Consider the following 23521-nt stretch of genomic DNA (forward strand, 5'->3'; position numbering starts at 1 on the left):
ATCAATGATTAGTTGTGACATTACTTAACCATTTAGTTATGCTTATAGCTCTTTTGAGTACCTCTTTCTTTCTCTCTTTCCCTCTCTCTCTCTCTCTTACTCTGTCATTGCATCTGTTTCTCTACTCCTCTGTGTTTCATCCTCTGTCTCTTGCCTTCTATCATTGTGTCTCTCTGATCTCTATATGCCTCTCTTTCTTGCCCTCTCTTTCTGTGCTGATCTCTCTTTATCTCTTTCTGTGCTGATCTCTCTTTCTCCATTTCTTTCTGTGCTGATCTCTCTTTCTCCCTTTCTTTCTGTGCTGATTTCTCTTTCTCTCTCTTTCTGTGCTGATCTCTCTTTCTCTCTCTTTCTGTGCTGATCTCTTTCTCTCGCTTTCTCTTTCTGTGCTTCCGCCTTGCCGCCTATCTCTCTCACTCGCTACAGCATACGGCGAGGCTGCCGAAGCTTTTAGCTGCATCCTGCTTGTTTGCTTGCCTGGGGCTTGTTTAGCTGGGATGTGTGAGAAGCCTTGTCCCAGTCAGGCATTGGAGAACACGTCGTCTGTATGGCTGTGTACTCGGGTATACATCCCTAAGTGTGGCCGGGGGGATGTTTTCCGTGGAGGGTGCTTCACAGCATCTCTTCTGCCTGCTCCTCTGCCTGCCCCCGCCAGTTCCTCCTCAGCAATCTGGAGTTTCCAATGAGGCAGCATGTAGGATTGTGTGTTTTCGGAAGTGAGCAGGCTTTTCTACCTGGTGGTGGGTGGCATTGATAAAAATGAGTCGCATAATGTTCCATGCATAATGCTCCAAATATCACCACAATAAGTTAGCATAAACCAAATGCAGGGATTCTCAAACTCCCTTCCTGTGTGAAAAAAAACTATAAACCTCCACAGATGTATTGTATAAATAATTCTAATTGGCATTTGGCAATGTACAGTTGTGTCTGGCATTTTGCTGTTATTAATCCTAATAAGAATCCCTGAGTGCTTCTCAGAGTTTGTGGCCAAAGATTGTGGTCTTTACTATTTTTGAAGTTTGAAAAGAATGTTGAAAAATTCTTTTGGTTTGCTGATGTAATTGGGGTGCTCATTTGCAAGCACTTCCAGACAGGTGACATTTTGTTCTACTGTCAGTCTTCTCGATTAAACCAAGCTCATTGCTGTTGCCACTGTACTTTTGAAATCTAGTTGACTTTGGCTAGATTCCTCATCTTCCTCAATAAATGAGATGGTCTAATTCTATTCAGCTTTTTCAACTGTTTATCCATTGTTGCTTTACAGTTAGAATAAGCAGGTGCTGTCGCATTAAAGAACAATAACTGTACTGATATTGTGTCTTATATCAGGTTTCTGTTGTTTCATATCAAAGTTTATACTGGCTCAAAAAAAAAAAACACCAGTGTAGTGATAATAGGGTACCTTTGTTTTTGATGTGCACTGTGGCTCCACTGCTATCGTGTTATGTAGCAAATGATACAATTGCAGACCCCCAAGTTACATGTTGTGGACCTCACCACTTTGAGAACCAGTGAGTTAATGAGCCTCAAGTACTCAGATACGCCTGACATAGCTTGTTGTTTTGTTCTTTTTAAAAATTGCACCAAAAGGGAATCCACAATTTGGTAAAAGTAAGGGATAAGTCATCGTTTTTGAATATTCAAATAGCCATGAAAGAAAATTGATCAGTAAAGTAAGATTTTTGATATGCAAAACAGCTTCGGTCAAATGTTATATATTCTGATATTTAAGAACCATGAGATCTCTGCCAGAAGAGCCTACCCCTGAGTTTCTTTATCAGGGCTCATTTTCACTCAGTAGCCTATCTATGTTTCCTTCTTTGTACTAAACAGGGCTGGGTTTCCCCAGAGTGACAGCATTCAGTGTGATGCTTACTCTACCATTTAAGAATCTTTGCACTGAAAAGCTTTTGCGAAACCCAGCAATGTTTAGTACAAAGAAGGAAGCATAGACAGACTGCTGCGGCCATCTAAAGGCTGCTGTATACCAGATCAGAAGCTCATCGCTGTGCTGCTAGAGGGCATTTGGCACCGAGTAGCAGATTGTACAGTGCAGCTAAATCGTAAAGATTTGAGATTGACTTTAGATTGTAAATTTCAAGCTAGTTGTCAATTACTATACTGGGTTTCATGTATTATAGTAACAGTAAGATGCTGCTGTCTCTGGTGGCCAATGTATTTGGTGTACAGTAGCATGTAGCCTTAAGTCCTACATTTTTTTTTCTGGGGGGAGGGTGATATTTAGATTTTTTTAATAGTGCCTTACAAAATTGGATATCAGCTTTGCCTGAAATTCCCATCCCTGTTAAAAGTTAATCACCAGACAATATGGTTGTAGGCATTATATTTCCAAGAACTAGTTCCACCCATAGCTGCCTTTGGCCTGATGAGTACCTAAATTCTCTGGTGAGTTTGTGTGTGTGTGTGTGTGTGTGTGTGTGTGTGTGTGTGGGTGTGTGTGTGTGTGTGTGTTGGGGAGGGGGGCTGATGGCACACCTGAGCTTCTGTTTACACCGTTCATTAGTAAGCTGTGGGTTTTTCACCAACAGCTTTTACTGAATGACGCTGATGACTCAGGGCCTCCTCCGGAAAGCTTCCTCTCACTCTATGTGCTCATTAAGTCCTGTCTAACACACAGAAAGAACATAATAGCATCACCTGTGTGCAACATAGCATGGCTGAAGAAATATGGACTCTATCCCAGGTGCTATCTGTTCTTTAGTCATCTGATTAGAAGATGGATTGGTCTTTTAGTCTGTTTATTGAATGGATTAGCTTGGCACACTGAGTTTAAAGTGTTCTGAGAGACACATACATCTTGCTTGAGTGAGTCCAGCTTCTCGATTGGTCAGCATTTATTGAACTCTAGGCTCAGGCAAATAGACCAAGACCAGTCTTCTCATATGCACTTCATTGATTCCCAAAGATTATTTATTGAAACATGTTTGTACTGGATTACTGATGTGCATTAAAATAAGCCCTTCAGATTATAGACTGTAGTGGTAGTCATGACCTCCTTAGAAAGTTTAGTAGCTATTTGTGATCAGTGCGTTAAATTTGCAATTTGCCTTGTGTTGGCTGTCCATGGTGCTGAAGCTCCCTGATGAATGGCTGGACTTGTCAATTGACTCAATCTGAAATCGATCAGTCTCAAAACATTAATTACCCCATCTGACTTCTGCCGCAGGTTCATGGAGCACAGGGTGTCTAGGGCAAAAAAAAAGAGCCAGTAGAGTGCAGTCTACCTGCATTAGAGAAGCCTCCGGCATGAAGTAGCAGTTTATCAGCCGGGGGTGAATAGTGGATCAATAGTAAGCACAAGGAGGAATATGCCAGTGTCAGTGAGGACCACAGATGATAAATCAATCTACTGCTCTGTGACAGGAGAATAGAGAAAGAATTCTGTGTGTATGTGTCTGTGCGTTTAGAAAAAAAAAAAGTTTGTGAGTTTCTACTGGAGAGAGTAAAAATCAGTGAACCCAATCGCTGGGGTCAGATAGGCACTGAGGTGGGTTTTAATGATGAAGTGACCAAAGGACAGTGGACAGGTGTAAAGGTAGTATCCCTCTCCCCTGGTCAGTGGGATTAATGCCCTTCTCTTTCTAGCCCCACCTCCCCCCTCATCCCCCCTCAAACCTGCACCCCTAGGTCACTTTGACAGAGAGGGTGATGGAGTGGCCTTATAAAGTGAGCCATCCCACACCCACCATCCAAGCTCATCTGTCTGAGCCATTTGAGATGAGACACTAGTCTCTGGCTCTTAATGCACTGGACAAGACACAAGAACCTCCTCACACTGACTAGTCTGGGTTGAATATGAGTGCCAAGGAAACATGACATGTAATGCACAGATATTGAACTAAAGTATGAGTTTACAGTGATGTATCCATGTTTAGCTCACAGATGCATTTTTCTTAGTACTTGCTTCAAATTAAATAAAAGAAAAAATTATTAAACCTAATAAGAAATTGTAGCACACAACTAAAACATTGACATTAACATTGAGTTTCAAGACGTATGTCCTACATTTGTCTTACATTTTATTTTTTTTCCTGAGGTTACTTATAACATGTTTTGGTTTTGTGTACCAGTCATGTGATTATTTACCCACCTCTTTTCATCCCTTGGAATTAAACACTGTCACTGCACCTTTAAGACAAATAAATGTCAATGAGCTCTGTTTTGATTGGCTGCCTTGTATTGCACCGCAACTCAAAAAGCAGGCCAGGCTGAAACATTTGTATAATTTCAGTGTTAGTGGACAGTGGGCTGAACTGCTGTAAGCTAAAATAGACAGACATATGTTAATATATTGGTTTTCTTGATATTATTGAAACAGTGAATTCATTATGGGCTGGTTTTGCAGCTTAGTTTCCATATATGGACTTCATGGACTTTATTCAGTAGGGAGTGAATAATACTGTATAGTTTTTCAAGAAGGTGAGAATTTTTTTTAAATGCTGTCGATTGGCACTGTGTAGCTGATTGTAACTATGTTGATTTAAAATATAGATTTTTCTCCCAGGCCAACTTGGAGACATAATCCCTCCAGCGGGTCCGAGGATGACCCCGGGGTCTTGTCCCAGTAGGCCATGCCTGGAACACCCCCACCGGGAGGCGTCCAGGGGGCATCTGGATCAGATGCCCGAACCACCTCAGCTGGCTCCTCTCAATGCAGAGGAGTAGCAGCTCTACTCTGAGCTCCTCCCAGATGACCGAGCTCCTCACTCTATCGCATAACGTGTAGCCCGCCACCCGACAAAGAAAGCTCATTTCAGCCGCTTGTATTCGCGAACTCGTTCTTTCGGTCATTACCCACAGCTCATAACCATAGGTGAGGGTTGGGATGTAGATCGACCGGTAAACAGAGAGCTTCGCTTGTCGCTTGTCCCAGCCAATCTCACGATCCCTCTTCCCGTCACTCGTGAACAAGACCCCAAGATACTTATTAAACTCCCCCACCTGGGGCAGGTCCTTTCCCCTTACCTGGAGTGGGCATGCGATCCTTTTCCGGGCCAAGACCATGCACTCAGACTTGGAGGTGCTGATCCGCATACCAACCATTCTCACTCAGCTGCAAACCGCTCCAGCGAGTGCTGGAGGCATCCATATGATTCCGCCAAAAGAACAACATCATCTGCAAATAGCAGAGACACCACCCTCTGGCCTCCACACATAATGCCCTCCTGACACCGGCTACGCCCTGACACTCTGTCCATGAATATCACGAACAAGAGTGGAGACAGAGCACAACCCTGGCGGAGTCCAACGCTAACATTGAAAGAGTCTGACTTAATGCCGAGTATACGGAGACAGCTCTCACTCCGGGAGTACAGAGATTGGATAGCCCGGAGTAGTAGCCCCGGCACCCTATACTTCCGGAGGACCTCCCACAAGATATCTCGAGGAACACTGTCATAAGCCTTCTCCAAGTCCACAAAACACATGTAGACTGGGTTGGCAAACTCCCATGCCCCATCAACAATCTGTGAGAGGGTGAAAAGCTGGTCCATTGTTCCATGGCCAGGACGAAATCCACATTGTTCCTCCTCAATCTGAGGTTCAACTATCGGTCAGAGTCTCCTTTCCAGTACCATTGCATAGACTTTCCCAGGGAGGCTGAGCATTGTGATACCCCGATAATTGGCACACACCCTTCGGTCCCCCTTTTTAAAAATAGGGACCACCACCCCAGTCTGCCAGTCCAAGGGTACTGTTCCCGAGGTCCATGCAATATTGCAGAGGCGTGTTAGCCATGACAGCCCCACAATATCCAGAGCCTTAAGCATTTCTGGATGAATCTCATCCACCCCCGGTGCCTTGCCACTGAGGAGCTTACCAACTACCTCAGTGACCTCCACCAGGGAAATGGAACTTGACACCCCAGAAGCCTCTGGCCCTGACTTCTGTGAGGGAGGCACGTCTCCCGGATTAAGAGGTTCCTCAAAGTGCTCCTTCCACCATCCGACAGTATCCTCATTCGAAGTCAGAGTTTCTCCACCCTTGACGAATACAGCTTGGGCGCAGCCACCCTGACCCCTCCTGAGTCATCGCACAGTTGTCCAGAACCTCTTTGAGGCCGAACGAAAGTCTTTTTCCAAGGCCTCACCAAACTCCTCCCATGCCCTGGATTTTGCTTCTGTCACCGTTGCAGCTGCCTGTCGGTACCTATCTGTTGAATCGGGAGTCCTTCGGGCCAACCAGTCTCTAAAGGCCTCTTTCTTCAGTGTGACGGCCTCCCTCACCACCGGTGTCCACCAGGAGGTTCTTGGGTTACTGCCCCGACAGGCACCCACAAGCTTTTGGCCACAGCTATGCCTGGCAGCTTCCATAATGGGAAAAAGCTCTCCCGGAGGTGGGAGTTGAACTCATTCCGAACAGGGGCCTCTGAAAGTCGTTCCCAGCACACCCTCACTATTCACTTGGGCCTACCGGATCTGACCATCAGTCTTCCCTGCCATCTGATCCAACTCACCACCAGATGGTGATCAGTTGACAGCTCAGCACCTCTCTTCACCCTAGTGTCCAGAACAGATGGTCCCAAGTCAGATGAAACGACAACAAAGTCGATCATTGACCTTTGACCCAAGGAGCTCTGGTACCGTGTACACTTATGAACATCCTTGTGTTCGAACTTGGTGTTCGTTATGGACAATCCATGCCTGGCACAGAAGTCCAATAACAATTCACCATTTGGGTTTAGATCGGGCAGGCCGTTCTTCCCAATCACGCCTCTCCAGGTCTCCCAGTCATTGCGAACTTGAGCATTGAAGTCTCCCAGTAGGACTATGGAGTCTGTAGGCGGGACCCATTCCAGAACCCCGCCCACTCGCTCCAAGAAGGCCCAATACTCTGACCTGTTGTTTGCTGCATAAGCACAGAGACAAAGTTTATAGCATAGTCAAAGTTTTCCTCTCTGTGAGATTTAATTCGCATTGAGGCAACCCTCTCGTCCACCGGGACAAACTCCAACTGCATGGTCACCAGCTGGGGACTTGTGAGTATCCCCACACCTGCCCGGCGCCTCTCACCCTGTGCAACCCCTGAGTAGGAGAGAGACCAACCCCTATCCAGGAGTTTGGTTCCAGAGCCAACACTGTGGGTGGAGGTGAGCCCAACTATATCTAGTTGGTATCTCTCAACCTCCTGCACAAGTTCCAGCTCCTTCCCCCCCAGTGAGGTTACATTCCATGTACCAAGAGCTAGTTTCTGCTGCAGGGGCCTAGGCCACCTAGGGCCTCCCCACAATCTCCCGCTGCCAATGTGGCATGTGCCAATATGTATATCTTCCTGAGCCCATGCAGTGATTTCCAATACATAATCATGCCTGTTTTTAATGCAGTTCTGCCTGAGGACCTGAAGATCACGAGTAGCCAATGTTGACCGTCGGCCTGGTCCCTTGCATACAGATTTCTCCACATTCTCTGAATCTTTTGATGATATTCTGTATTGTATTAGTACCAGTTTCTTTTCTAGCCTTTTGTTGCCCCTGTCTCAACTTTTTTGCGATGCGTTGCTGCCATCAAGTTCTAAATGATTCTTAGAATTTTTCATGAAATGATAAAATATCTCTTTTTCAACATCTGATATGTGTTCTATGTTTTATTGAGAATAAAATATGGGTCTATGAAATTTGCACATCATTACATTTTGTTCTTATTTACATCTATTTACATTTTATACACTGTCTGAACTTTGTAGTCGTTGTATTAGTTAAAATAAATATAATTTGAAATGAAAAATCCACTGCTATGTTTTGTAAAAAATTGAATTCTCATTACATTGAAAGAGATTTTTGTCCTGTAAAGCTTGTCCAATCTTGCTATGAAAGAATTCCTATGCAGACAGTGCATGGATAGGTCTGTTTACATGTCCTTTATTAAATGAGTTTAACGCAACCTTTTGTAGGATTGTAGGATTTATACGTAGTGTTTCCTTTATAAGGTTATTAGCACAAATAGTCTGCTACTCCACACTGTAAATCATCTTGCTTTATATTTATAGCATCCAGATATGGTCAAGGTTTAGTTGCTGAAAGACCAGACATTAGAAAGGACTGCATATATAAACTTGACATTGAGTATGCTGTGATTTTGATGGTTCCAGCATGTGAGAAACAGCTGTGCTTCTGGGATTTTCATACAGTAGAGTCTCTCAATTCTACAGAGTATGTTGTGATAAAGTAAAAACATCCAGGGAGTGGCAGGTCTGTAGGTGAAAACAGCTTGTTGATGAGAAAGGTCAGAGTAGAGGCCAGACTTGTACCAGCTAACAGAAAGGCCACAGATAACAGCTCTTTATAACAGTTGTGAGCAGTGGGGCATCTCTGAAGGGACTGAACTTTAAACTGGCTTGGCTACAGCAGTAGTAGACAACGCAACTAAGAACATGGAGATGAGGCTACAGTGATAATGCTCTCACCAAATTTGGGTGTTTAAGCATTGGAGACACATTGGCTGGTCTGAATCCCAGTGTTTACTGTGATACACAGATGGTAGAGTAAAAAAATTGGTGTAAATCACACGTATCCATGGATCCCTCCCTAAATCGGGTTCTATGCTTGTCAGCTAAGAGCACAGAGTTGAGGCTACAGAGGTGATGCAAACACCAAATGGGTGTTTAAATATTGGAGAAATTATAAATCTTGATTTCTACTGTGATATGCAGATGGTAGGGTAAATAATTTGGCATAAATTGCATTGTAAATTGTGTAAATTGTGTCAGTTGTACAGTTTGGTGATGTAAAGTGTTGGTGTACATTAAGACCCACTGAGCATCATCCCAAAGCCACACCACATCTTTTTAAATTTACGATAGTTCTATGGCCATGACAGTAACTTCCAGTATAGACTTCATGCATATATTCCAGTATTAACTTCATATATAGATCTATATTAAAACCGTATGGCCAAAAATACCTAAGTAACATTTTGACCATCTCGTTGAATCCATTCTGAGAACAATTCTAGGTTTTTTGGAGTCAAAAAGGAGTAATTAGTACAACATAAATGATAAATGATAATAATAATAAAAGCACTTGAACATATACAAAGGCAAAACACATAAAAATGTTGCTGATAAATTAGTTGTCCAATAATCCTGGCTCATATTGAGGTACTGCAGATTTCTCAGTATCGGTTAAACCTCCCACTAAAGCTCTGATTGTGGCTTATGTTTGTTGTTCTAACAGCTAGCCTCAAAATGCAGTGGTCATATCATTTCATATTTGAAAATTCAGAGTTCATATCTGTCATATCAGTCAGTAAAACATTGTTTATCTAAATCTATTGGAGTTTGCTGGAGTTTTGACCATATTAAATTATATCAGCTGTTATCATGCATGAGAGCTTCTCGCTGTTCCTAGTATTGGTTTCAACCAAAGTTGGCTTCATTCTGAGAGTTATAGTGTGTTCATAATTGATTTTCATAATTGAAAGAAGTGAAAAATATGATCTGTGGCTTGTTTGAAGAAAGTTTTTTCATCTGTTCTTTACTAGCGCTTGAACTGTCTGCAAGTGGACATTTCAGAGATATGTCTAAAATGGTGTTTGCAGTTGCCAACTTGAAGATGTCCGATGAGGACAAAATGCCTTCTGCGACTCATTTATGATTCCTGTCTCTTCATCTCCATAAACACGTTTGACATTAAACGCTGCTGAGGGATAAACTGGGTGTAGCTCGTTCCAGCCTTCAGTAGGCCTGGAGTTTCGGTTTATACTCCCCTTCACATCAGCCGGAGTGGAGTCATCCTCGCTGTGATTCCTGAACCCCAGATAATGAAGCCTGCTCTCAAAGCAATTATGCACAGATAAAAATCTCTTTCTGTTATAAGCTACAGAGGCATGGAGGCCAGCAGGCAGGGATATTGAGGTCATTTTCATTATAATTGATGGTATTGTGTGGGCTTACTTGTTTTACTGCTACTGGTTTTATCAGAGTGGACGTGGTATTTGGTAAGAATTTGCTTTTTATTTAATTCGAGCACATTCCGCCTGCTTTCTACACTGGCTGTTGTTGGGGAAAGGTCCTGTCTTAATGGATTATGTCTGATGGAGATAAATGGATGAGATGGCCTGCGTTTTGTTGAATTCTATAATGAGCCCAGGCAATCCGCCTCCATGTTGATGAACCTGAAGCTATTTGCCATTGAAAAAAGATTAAGAAAGATAATACATATCAGCGGTGGGAGAAAAGTTCAATCTATATTACAGTTTTAAAAAAGCTCTTTTTTATGTGACAGCTGCTTGTATAATCCAGACAGCTTAAATGGTTTGTCTGATGCAGGGGCAATATCTTGGTTGAATATATTGCTGAAACAATTGGAAGACAATGCAAAACAGACCTGTCATATGGATGTATCAAATATGGATGTTCAGTCCAGTTACATAATTTATTTTCTATACGTTCTATACGTATAAAGAACCATAGCTGTGTATTGGTTGTTGTTTTGGGACTGAATAAGTATCTTTGAATTGTTTTTATACGTAAATTTATGTTTCAGGGCAACTGGCGGAGCTGCTGAAGAACGACGTTATGACATTAACATTGATTTTCTCCTTCATAACACCTGCTGTTGTTTTCTGTCGCAGTCTGGAGGAATTAAGGAGACGTCTCATGCTGGGCAAACACAGGGAAAAGAAAAACTTAACTTCATCAAACGAAATGGACGCAAAGCAGTGCATGGCTCCCCTCTCCCTCCCTCCGTCCATCGCTCCTGTTGTTCCTAAGAGAGTTCAGGAGCGCTGGCCCTGGTTGTGTCAATAAGCGAAGAGATTGCCGTTTGAAGAGAGGACCTCTTCATTGTCCCATGACCACTCACTTGCATGCACTCAGCTAGCCCTTGCATGACCTTGGCTGGCTTTAAATGTTTTTTTTTTTTTAATATGTGAATGTATCCGTGTATGTGTATGTGTATGTTCGTGGGTGTGCATGCGTTTGTATGAGTGTGTCTGGGATCTTTGCGCTGCGGATCACGCAACGAATCCCTGAACAATGAACGTTAGTCTGCAGGAGCCTCTGACAGCCCCTCTGTGTGACCATTTTGCAGATTATAAAGTGAACGTTGAGCGTGTTCTCAGTTAAACCCGGTCCATATGTTTGGAGCCATATCCAGAATTTGCTGCTTTCATTTCTCTTTTTACTTCTTTATGGCCTTTCAATGAAATTGAATCCTTTCATTATCTTTTATGTGCCTCTCCTTTTCCAAACAGTAAAGTTAGTACATACAAATATTGAGGTCCATCTAGTGTTGAATATTCACGAGCACTGATTGTGTGCATGTACTGTTAACTGTTCAATTTGAACAGATTAGTAGCTCGTCGTTCACTTTTGTAAAGCAGTAAAGCAGAGGGCTGGTATTGGCTGTCCAGTTGTTATTGCATATTGAGAGTGTTTCTAATGTTGAGAATGAAGACAAAGGTCAAAATATAATGTCTTTTTATTGCCCTTTGACAGCTCTGAGGATTTTTACACCAGAACTGCTAAACAAACTGGTGCAAAATGAGACTATTTGCCTAATTTATGCATTGACAAAGTGTTTTTGAGACTTTTTTGCGCTGGATTTTCAGATGATCCAGTAGAGTTCTCTTTTCTTTATTACTTCTTTTATTGGTTCCAGTGTTTGACTCTGCTTTAGATTCCAATCTTGAAATGTTTGAATATTTGATTGCTTAGATCTTCTCTGAAACGTCTTTTTTGCTTTGTAAGGTGTCGCTTAAAAAACAAAGAAACAAAAAGAAAAGAAAAGAAAAAGAAACACTGCAAGCTCTTTGTATCTCTGAAGCGCCTTTTAAGGCTTGTGTGTTCTTGTATTCTCTGTTTCCTACATCTTCTCCATTCTTGATCCTAGGTCCTCTTACAAAGAAACAGAATGATGATTTAGGTGATAATGACGGTGCAGAGGATGAAGGTATTTTTTTTTTTATGCCAAACTGATATGCATGACAAGGAACCCTCAAATTTTTTTCTTCTTTCTTTTTCTTAAATTTTCTTGTCCTTTTTTTGAGAGTGAAGATTCTTTTTCTTCCTAGTTTTTCGCTGGGTGTGTTTTGTCTTTTTTGCTTGATGTTCTAAGAGTATGTCACATGTCTCCCGTCATTCCAGACACGTAATTGTTAACCTTCCATAGGTTTTTGCTTGAATTCTTTTTAATTTTCTTTTCATTTTTACATGTTGCATCCCACCTGAGAAAAAAAAAAAAAAAAACTAATAACCCTAATACCAAAATCTTAACACCTTTTTTGCATGATTTTTCTACCTTCCTGCGTTTTGAGAATTACACTTATTTAAAACTTCTGAAGTAGAAAATCCAGATTAATCTTACAAATCAGCTAAAATGCACTGACTGCAAGGCTGCTCAGAGCTCAGATTCCTATGCAACACTGTATGTTCCTGTAATAGGTAATATTCCCAAAGGCTACATACTTACAGCATTTTATTGCCTACTTACTTGTCTTTCGGGCAAACATTCCCTTGCCGTGCTTCTGTAAGTACATGTAGACTCAATATTCTTTCTGATCAAATGAATACATCCATTGAGTCCTTGATATTTAAATTGAAATACATATATGAATCCTTGAGTAATTCTTAAGGAGAGTTATTACGTTAAAAAAAAAAATCCTTTCTCATTAATGATGGACCACAAACTTAACAAAGGTTGCCTTCTGTATAATCAAGTGAAATAAGCACCAATTAGAACCAGCTAAAGCCAGGAAAGAGCTGAGATCTCTTTGATCTGCACATCAAAAGATTAGAGCGACACAAATATACAGTGAGAATCCTGGCAAGCATCATGCATTAGCTCCATCTAAAATTCAGAGCTCACAAAATAATCCGCTTAAGCGTGGGAGACAATATGCTGGGCCTGGTGCCGTCCCAAAACTTGACAGGATGTGTTTACAGTACGTTCACCGGACCTGTGTTTTAAGCTGACAGGCCCACCCCCAGTGGTGCATGGACCATCTGATGTATATTGTACACTAAAGTGCTTACAAGTATTGTAATTATATGTTGTTATACCATGTCTCTTACTGTCAGGTACAGCCCGATTGGCTGTCCACACGGTCATGCTTTTAAGCACTTCTATACACCAGTCCAATGGGAACCAAAGTTTTTCAGGCAGTTGCTCACTGTAAAAAGCCCTGAGCTGAGCTCGAGACTCGGAGCTCGGAATTATATTGGTTTTTACCTCCAGGAGGAAAAAAGTGGGGGAAATAAATAACAATGCTTCCATGAAAGCGAGTGATGTTATCAACAAGCTAGTTTTAATTCTGAAAACAGTGCGATCTATCAATTAATGTGAAAAATCTAAACAATCACTCTCTTATCTACATTTATCTAAAGCCAACACTTCAATAGAAACTGGTATTTTCTTTCATTTTTCCTAGTCAGAGCTTGGAAATTCCAAGTTGCAAGCTTTAGTTCAGTGCATAATTAAAGTTTATTAATGAAATATCTTTGTGTTTGCACACACTTAGTTTTTTGAGAAGTTTTTCTTGCATCACTTCGACAATCCTTTGTCCCTACACTCTAGTACCTAGATCCAAAATAATGGCTTATGGTTGGTGTTACAAGTTAGTCAAACAACCCTATCCCGTCAAACTAGGTGGATCTGAGTGCTGAGTACGATGAGTGCTGAATTCTACTTGACACTGTGATGGAAGGCAGAAATTCTATGGTCAGCGCTGTATCCAGAGTCAACCTCAGCATCCAGCTGTTCCTCTGGAACACTTATGGCTTCCGGGAAGCTGAAAGGAGCTGTGTTCTGCTCTGTCTGTATTTGCATCTCAGCACTCCCTATTTAGGCCGGAAAGGCTCACCGTGCCCTGAAGAGGCATAATGGCAGTTCTAATATCTGGCCAGATCTACTGGAGTGCGGCCCACTGTCCACACTTTTGATTCGAGCACCTGCACATGAACAGCGTGGAACTGGCCTCATTGCCTCACCAGTAGGAGCTATACTGATTCACCATAATGGACCTCCACAAGCCGGCGAAGCCAAGCCATCCACTGAAGACCAGCACACATGCTGAGAGGAGAGAGTTGGGGGGGGCGGACTGGATGACTCAATTAAAAGGATTTATGCTGGAGAAATAAAAACCTGGTCTTCAAACCTAGCCCTTTGATCGGCCAAAGTAATGCACTGGGCTTGCGTCACATGGACTGTTTGACTTGAAAATGTTCTCTGTTCTAATAGCCAAAGCACGAAAAAGAAGAAGAAGCCGTTCTTTTGATATTATTACTAAGCGTTGCATACTCCAAGCTGTGCTGAGAACCGGTCTTATTTATAGTTCAGAGAGGGATTATACTCCATAAGTGATCCTCCATCCTATTGTAATATTACAGTCTCATGAGAATTATTCAAAAGTGGCACGCAGATGCAAACGCAGATACAGTTACAACCCAGGTCATGCTGGAAGAGTTATTTTCACTCTTTGCTCTACAAATTTAGTTTAACATTGGTGAGAAATTATTATTCCTCCAACATACTGTGGAAAAATTCATTTTAATTTGTATTATTTCAAAAGATTTTTGCTCCGTCTCTGTCGTACGGAGCAAGAAAATGAACAACAGCATTCATTTCTTTGAGGAATCACTATCTGTCATTATCTTCAGTTGGGCTCCTGTATCCTTGCTGTGCTAGTTTATGCACTTTTGTGGATCCAACTGCTCTGGAGTGATTCAATTAATTCATCAAAGTGAATGGGAGATGTGAGGACTCAGATATGTGATTTCGGGCGGAAAAAAGAGAAAACCAGAGTAGATCACTGCCTGCTGTCTGACTTTCCTTTTGATTATTAATATAAACTCAGTGCAAAGTGCATTTTGACATGCTCACAGACTCACATGTACACACACACACACACACACACAAACACACACACACACACACACACACATATATTCACACTACGGACATGGACACAGAATGTAAGTATGAAGGAATGAAGAACCCACTCCAACGCTGCTCGGATCCTCACATACAAGGAGAGTAAAACAAGAAATATCCAAATGAGAGCGAGAGAGACAGTGTGAACTGGGACTACCTGAAAGCCTCTTGTCTCCAGGCCTAGAGAAAACATTTTGGAAAATAATTGCATTTTTTATTTGTTCTTCACTTTGTTATGAGGCCTCGTGGAAGTGCGTCCCAGAGCACACAACTTCAATAAATTATCAGATATTTATGTGGATTCTGTGCACCCATGGTGTACTCACTGTCTCCTCTGTGCAAGATGAAAGTGATAATCGACATTGTTCTTGTTTTGAAAACACCTCCCATGTGGACTGAAACCGTTCGCCCACAGCAGATTACGTGGCCCAAGCAATGTGTTAATACAGACTTCATGTGAATTTTAAAATGCTTTATTTGTTAAAGGAAATTGAATCAAATAAGTTAGTTGTCATAGATTGGAAAAGATACAAAAGGAAGTTCATTAAGAAGGAACAGATGAGATCTCCAAGAGTGTGTTGGCACTTAACTCACAGTTCATAGACAGTGAAAGATCAGTTTAAAGCTTTCAGCACTTGCTGCTGAGATGGACTGGAGAAGGGAAAAAATATTGCAAAAAACACACAAATACTTAAATAAGTATGTGTGAATACGTACAAACAACAGGAACATGACAAATGTTGCTTAGGGAATTGAGCATCTAATATCTAAAGCCGAACCTAGCTTAGACCACAAAATAGTAAAGCCAGGAACAAAAAGAGAGCCAGCCTCAGTTCTGATTGCATTTTCAGGTGTCAGTTCTAATTTGTCATTGAATTATTTCTTCTTCCTTTCTCACAGACATTCGTGAAAGTGGGAGTCCCAAGCCGGTGATGGTATTCATCCATGGAGGATCTTATATGGAAGGCACAGGAAATATGTTTGACGGCAGCATCTTGGCCAGTTATGGCAACGTCATTGTCATAACCCTGAACTACCGGCTCGGCGTGCTAGGTAAGGGTCCACTTCTTCAGTTTGGCACCACCCAGCAGCATCTACAAGCTGATGAACACAGACAAGGTCACTATAGAAGTTCTTGCAATGACTTGGAGTGGAACTAAAGTGTCTGGCCTTCGTCCTTAAGTGAGATTATTCTTTCTTTGCTTTTCACCAGTACAGGGCGCTGTGTTCTCCTGCGAGAACAGATTTAGCCTCCTGTGAGAAGCAAGTCTGCTCTTAAGCATTAAACTGGCAGCACCATATTCTCATTGGTAGCGCATGAGCAATATGTCTTACAGAAAACCAGGCTATAGCTGCAGAGAAATTAAGCTGATAGTTAGTAAGTGCAGCTCACTGTAACCATGACCCTTACTGACATCAGATCTTTTTGTTAAACGATAGGCTCATTTTCAGTGCAGCACACGCACCAGAAAAGCTGTTTGGATAGTTGTGTCGTTAACAATGGTGGCAAATCAGAACTGCCTCAAGCAAATCTTTATCCATTTATGATCTCGGGTTTTCTACCAAAGAGGGGGACCTCAGTTTTTCAGCTGCTTTTATGCTTTATAGTGTGTGTTGTGAGAAGATTTCCCAGCATCTTAAACAAGTTCCAGGTAAGTGTATCATTTAAATGATTTAAGACAAGGGACTCCTTTCATCTCCACTTCAGTTCGGCTCAAAGTAGCCTCAAAGGAATGTGGCTCGGGTTGGACGAAAAGATCTTGGACTGTGTCTGGAATGAGTACAGTGATTGTTATTTGAATTTAAGAAGTTTAAGTTGTTGATACTGGCTTTTTCCTCACCTAAACAAAGAGCAACCACACATACACACTGAATAGGCCAAGGCACAGGGCTGTGATTAATAGCTAATAATAAGTTTATGGTCTAATGAGTGTGAATATGGCGCATTAGGTCCATTTCCCTGGCTTGTTGAGAAGCCAGTCAACCAATTTGCAGTCAACTCCTTACTCCCCCACACTGTTGTTGGCAAATCGCTAACACTGACCTTTGATTTATCTGATTTATTTGAGTAATTATTTTGCTTGTAGTGGTTTTATAGGTAACAAGTATTGGACTTTTCTGCTATACTAAAATGCTACAGGCAATAAACTTTATTTCTCTGCTTGTTGATCACTGAGCAACATATGCGTCATACACTAATGATCCATACTGCAGACCTTCACCTTCTATAAGACATTTAGTCATACATTTATGAGTCATATGTCATTCTGTAATTGTTGTTTAAGACACCTGAAACTGCTAGGAGGCCTGAACATGTTCACACCTGCCACAGCTCCTAATTTGTTGTTATACTGTTCGGAATGTGAAAAAAGGCAAATCCCCCTGGCCGTAGAGGCAAAAGAGGATGCTGTGTTAGTGAGAAGCCTTAATGGATTGAAGCACGCACTACTGTCTATGCATCATTATCAGTATTGTTGTGGATTTACGGAGCAAATCACATATCGTGCCATTCCATATAAAACTGTTCCCTGGCAGCACATCAAACTTGCATAAGGGCCTTTTTAAAACAGTGCCATTGGAGGCATAATTTTTGGCAGTGGCCCTGCTCGCCCTGATCCCCTTCATCAAGGAGATTGATTAGCCACGTTTTTTGAGTCGAGCCTTTTCCAAATCCAATCAATAAGTCAGCATGCTTTGTTTCTGAGGTTAGCCATGCAGCACAGGGATGGCCAGCACTAGAGAGCAAGTAAAATACCAGAACTGGCACACAGTAGTTCCATATCTTGGACTTTCTTGGGCTTGTGGTTCTAGCAAAAACCCTTTGATGTTTCCCCTATTTTTTTTCTCTCCCAGGCCAGGTGGTGGCCTTCAAAGTTGTCATGCATATATTGTCACCAAGCCAAGAGTAGCATTATCACGTTATTTTTTTTTTTTAAGTACAGTATTTATTTTTAAAAGTCAGTTAATTTATATCGTTTATATATTTATATGTGATATAAAAGTCACATGTGAATGCTTTACAGATTTGCATATATTTCTATAGAAATGTAGGAGAACAATGATTAGAGTTTAACACTAAGTACTGTTTGGATTGCCCAGAAAGTTATTTGGAATGCTATAGGTCAGTGGACACCAGTGGCCTGAACCTGGAAATCACCTTCCTGTGGACTATAGTTGAAACCACAGCCTGCCACATCTTCTCCAGCTAAATAACATTTTCAGAAATTCTTGAGTGGCTGAATCAGATACATCATTGTTAGGTAAGGAGGTGGGACAGCATGTTAGATGCGGGTTAGAAAACTCTTCAGGAAAGTAAACCTCCAGGAGGGGGGTTGCTCAAGGAAGTTGTTGTTTATGTCTGCAAATATGCAGAAGAGGGAGGTCCATCATTCGCTCTAGTAATGAACTGGACTTGGGATTTGAATTTAGTGCATGTAGTGTCTCTTTCTATATTTGAAAATAGATTGTGAATTTTACTATGGCTAAAAAATAAGCACATACCTCATAAAGAACAAATGCTAGGAAGCAAACATTAGCCTGACAATTACATCCTAATATCCATATCGCAACAAAGCAGGGTAGCATGTGAGTTTGGCTGGGTGAGTCACCTTACCTATTTAATAGTGGAGAAAACACTACCTTTAACTGTTATACAACACCTTGCATTATGCAGAGGCTCTTGAAACTTTGTTTGACAAACTTTGAAAAACTTTCACCCTGATTTGATTTAATTTATTTCATATTTTTCATCCATTGAAAAGCACCCAAAGCAGTTCTTCTCTGGCATGTCTCCATCTAACCGTTTTTTATTTTCAAGAGTGCAGACTGACTGGAGATTGAAATCGCTAATGGGAAATCCAAGTAAAAATTCTCCAAAGCTGCTTAATTAAGTGAAAGTCATATGTGAAGTAACACCTGCTCCTACACTCAACCATCTCGATGCATAAATTGAAGCTTTTTGTTTCTTTCTATAATACCTCATGGCGGTAGACCGAGAACAATGCCTCTTTTGTACCAAGATGACAAATGTGTTTACAGCTAAGGTGCTAACTGTGTGTAAATGGTCGTGGTTTTGACTGCTTACATTCAGCAGAGGAGCGTGCATCCTGTCAGCATGTCAGCGTGAGGTGCGTGCCGCAGATGTAGCCTGTGTGGGTTTAATTGTGTCTAAGGTGTGTTTGTTCGCAGGCGCGTTAGCCTCTTTGTTTACCTACTTTTCAAGTCTTCAATACTGGCTTTTGTTCTCCCCGAAATAATTGGTTTTGGTGTTTTTCTGTAATCATTCCAAAGTGGCCCTGCATTGCGGATTATTATTTTTCATGCTTATTAATTTCTTCTCCCTCGAAATAAATACCCCAGATACTTGGTTTCATTAGTGTTTCCCTCACTGCCTCTCCACCCCCTCTTTCTTTCTATTTATCTCTTTCTCACTCTTCCTAGTGTTTGTATTGAGCACTGCCTAATGTGTCCTTCTATACCTCTTGCTGTCTCTTTGTCTCCTGTCCTGCTTCCCCCGGTGGGCTTGCGATGGGGTCTTTAAAGAAGCATGTTTAACATCTGACCCTATTCTGTAATGCTATGTCAAGGGAGATGCTTAATTTCAGTTTGTTTAACTATTTAACTTCACCTCCTTTTTTTGTTAGCTGCTAGATGACTTAATAAAATTTTTATAGGCTGTTTTCGAATGTGGTTCATTTTTCTAAATAATAGTGATCATAGGATACGCGTCTCAACTGGTTAAATAGCATCTTCTCCAGCCATGAACTGCATGGATAATGTGGCATGTTTTGTTAATAGATTTCGCAGAGAAGCTCTTCGGCTTTAGTTGTGTCCAAAGCGTTAGCAGCACCCTGAAGCTTTAATTGTCTGTATGTGTTTAAGCAGACGCTGGAACTTGAGGCAAGGCATGGCTGACTGTAGCTCAAATGGGAGTTGATATTATGTCTGGTGGCTGCTTTGGTAGAGGACAAAAGAGACGAGCACTGGAGGACGAGGGCCATCTGCCCGCAGACAGTTAGAGCATTGTAAGCATTGCTCACTGAGGAGATTAGCCTTGACTGTGCGTTTGTGCCCACTTGTTCCCTCCTCTACCTTCTCCAGACCTTCCTACTCTCTCTGCCATCATTCCAGTCTTACTGCCTCTACTTCGTCATGGAGTTCCTGACGGGACTGTGGTCATGAGTGCGAATCGCTCCATAGCTCTGGAGTGAGTTAACTGTATGGTTTGATTAAGAAGCTGCTTGAGAAGTTTGAATCTCTGGATGTCAGACATGAGTGTTCAGATTGCAGGGACTCATCTCGGGGGGTGGGGTGTGGGGGGGGTGGCGTTGGGGTTCTGTCATGCAATCCTGTTTGCTTCTCTCTGCAAGCCCAGTGTAAGTAATGGCATTATTTGAGAAGGTGCTTATCTGATTTCTGAGGGTGAAAGAGCTGCCCCTGTTCCTGTGGCTTTATTTACTGTATCAGGACCCCGGCTGGGAAATTGCACTGGAAGCTGTGTTTCATGTGTAACTCCCATAATTTACAGCTCAGAGCCTACAGGAGTTATCTCTGAGCTAGGGGCTTCCTGTCATGATGACCACCCTTGCCCCTGGGCCCGCTGCTGCATCCATTTTGCCGGCCGACAGCAGCTGCTGTGAGGGGATAGGCAGGGGGGCACCAACAGATGGATGGATGCACATTGAGGCATCCGTCTCTGCCATGGAACCAGGGATTAGCTCGGCCCTGCTCCTGGGCATCTCGGTGGAGACCAACTGCCACTGTGGATGATCTAGCTGCTCAGTGGGATTCACACGGCGATGTTACTTCTGCCTGGGGAAAACAGACGGATATGTTTAACACCTTCAAAATGAACTATACAAGAGACTCAAAGCCAGAGTGAGAGTGGGACAAGGTGGAATTGCTTGAAAAGATGTGAACAGGAAACATCTGTACTTTTGGACTTCAGTGTTTTATATGCTTGAATTTCCCACACTGGCAGCAGCCAATCTTGATCTCAATCTGATATTTATATTTTAGATATTGTAACTAATACAGCTACATATGTAGGGTTTAACAGTAGCGATTTAATTTCCAGGGTAAGTACAATACTAATTTGGGACCGCAGCATTGAAAATCACTTGCTGATGTTCAACCTCATCATTCACTTTTTTATGTGAAATCACTCCTTGCTATGGAAATAATATGGGTATAATCCATTTGTGCGTTGTGTTAAAACTAACCATTAGTATTGTTTTTTGTACATGTAAGTGTGAGGCATCATTCAAAATGTTGGTGAACTGGGAGAATTTGATAGAGTGAGAGGAAACTGTGTTCCCTCACAGAAAAATCTGTGTGGGACTATTTTGAATAAACTATTTTGTACCAGACATATTTCACACTGTAAATAGGTTTTGCCTTAAATGTGCTTTGTTGTGTATACACATTTCTGTGGTTTGAGCAAAGCATCTCTCTTTCTTAAAGATTAGGGTGGTATAGGGTTTGTCTTTTCCTGAAATTCTGTAAAACTGCTTTGTGACAACATCCGTTGTAAAAAGCGCTATACAAATAAATTTGATTTGATTTGATTTATATAACATTGAATAATTAAAAATAGCTTATATTTGAAAAATCATTTTAAAATCAGTTAAAAGTTTCACACTGTATGAACTCAGGGCTGTAGACATTCAGCCCACAGCCCTCAGTCTGATGTTGGACACTTTAAGCACAATAAGGTTAGTAAAACCAATCCATTTTAGGTACGATATTCCAGATACTTTAACCCATGGTGTACCCGCTTGTGGACAGTTCTTCTTAAGGTATATTCCATTCCTTGTGTCCTTCAAATCACTAGACATTAGAGTCATAGGGCACATTGCTCCAATCTAACAAAAGAAACCCTCTTGGATTTCTCTTTTGAGTGCTGTAAAGCTTTGAATCCAAGATGACTAACAATAGCAAGAATGCAGCCAGTGTCTCTGGTATATCTGTTCAGTTTCTACTCAAAAAGATCTAATTAGGTAAAAATATTTTGTCAAAGAGACTCTAATGAACATTAATAGATTTATGTTAATTAGTTTTTCCTGACATCCCTGATGTTTTCGTGCTTCAGAAACCAACTGTCCACATATGTGGACAGCATGCAACAATGGCTATAAATGGAAAAATGTATATCATAAATATTTCATTTGTGTATATGTATAATAGAAGTACATTTGTACAGAATTATATTCATTGCAGTTAGCAATTTCATAATTGAAAAATCCAATTAAAAAGAATTTAAAAATCTAGAATGCCATGAGCTTATGCAAAAGAAAGACGAGGTACATTTGTATCCAAAACATCTGGTTTCGCTCTGTCCAGACAGTTTTGAGGGATTTCACAGTAGGAAATAAGAGTAGAAAAACTTGCATGTCTTGCTACCACTGCCTACCTGTATCTATCACAGAACATATGGCTAATTCCAGGCTGAGCAGCTTTATTCATTTTTGCATTACTTGTTTTATTGGTAAGTCTTGTTGCTTTCTGGATTCTTTTCACCGGGCAGAAATGATTTTTTAAATAAAAAATGGATGAATCCTGTCACATTTTTAAATACTTTGCTTTTTTTATTGCAAATGAAAAGTAATTAGATTTTTAATGTGGATCTGAATAATAAAAATTAAGAAATCTGGAAAAAAAAATTCAATTAATCTGTGCATGAAAGGCATGCTAAAGTAAATTCGCTTCATGTTTACTATGTGCATAGTATGACACTATGATAGTTTTTATTTTTTATTTCACATTCTTTTTATTTTTTCTGTGATATTACCATTTTACTCTGTCATGATATGCTACAATAGCCAGATCAGATTAAAACATTGCTAGTTTACCTGATTCATTGACAGGATGGTTTTCACACAGATCTAATTATGTTAAAACTCCTGTGTAAAATGCACTGCTATCGTTAGCTGCTGTTGCCTGATGGGCAGTGGCGGCTCCTGCTGACGTGGCATTGCATGCCAATTTGTTGGCCCTTTAACTTGTGCCACATTTTAGAGGTCAAAGCCACTTCCCACCGGGAACAAGATGCCCACTGCCATGGCTGGTCAGCACTTTCAGCCTCGCGCTCTCTTCTGACAGATGGCCAAGCCAGGTTGAAGGAGTTGTGACATTTATTTTGCTGTAATCATGCACTGACGCTCTCATTGCACATGTGAAATGGACATCAGTAAGGTTATTGTCATAGAAGGCATGGGCCAAAGCACTGCCACTCACTGTGAGAATAAACGCATCCTTCACAGGTCCTGTCAAAAGTCCCTCAGGGTTGTGTCGTTCCATATCCTGTCTGCTCTGGAAGCGTGAGATAACTGAAATAAGCATTTAGTACTTCCAGGGGATTACACTTGGCCCAAAGCTCTGAGATACTTTCCTATGGCTGGAGCCCTTCCTTTCTCATCATGGTGAACCTGAATTTGTAAACAGACACTCTGACATGGGGATAGAGCAATGCCACTGTGGTGCGGGAAATATCCTGAGGTTTGAAGCTTTAGCAGTCTTGCATGTTTCTGCTGCCTGCCCAGACTCTTAACATGCTTGATTATTAAGGATTAAGATTACCAGACACCACAAAACCTTGAAGCAATTTATCACGGGCCTTGTATCTTGCCTCAA

The 23521-nt window shown here is 41.4% G+C and overlaps 1 protein-coding gene across 5 annotated transcripts in view; it reads left to right on the top strand.

Moving 5' to 3' along the window:
• Positions 1-23521, top strand: part of nlgn1 (neuroligin 1) — a 307133-nt gene that overhangs the window by 151267 nt on the left and 132345 nt on the right. For 4 of the 5 annotated variants that reach the window (XR_005131524.1, XM_017717826.2, XM_017717825.2 and 1 more), the window contains 2 exons: positions 11852-11911; positions 15791-15943. Coding sequence is in view for 4 of the 5 variants with exons in the window: in XM_017717826.2 (XP_017573315.1) it covers positions 11852-11911; positions 15791-15943 (213 nt within the window). In the remaining variant the exon portion in view is untranslated. The remainder of the gene's footprint in view (positions 1-11851; positions 11912-15790; positions 15944-23521) is intronic. The other variant, XM_017717829.2, reaches the window with a different exon arrangement.

This window comes from Pygocentrus nattereri, chromosome 15, assembly GCF_015220715.1.
Source record: "Pygocentrus nattereri isolate fPygNat1 chromosome 15, fPygNat1.pri, whole genome shotgun sequence".
Taxonomy (NCBI): domain Eukaryota; kingdom Metazoa; phylum Chordata; class Actinopteri; order Characiformes; family Serrasalmidae; genus Pygocentrus; species Pygocentrus nattereri.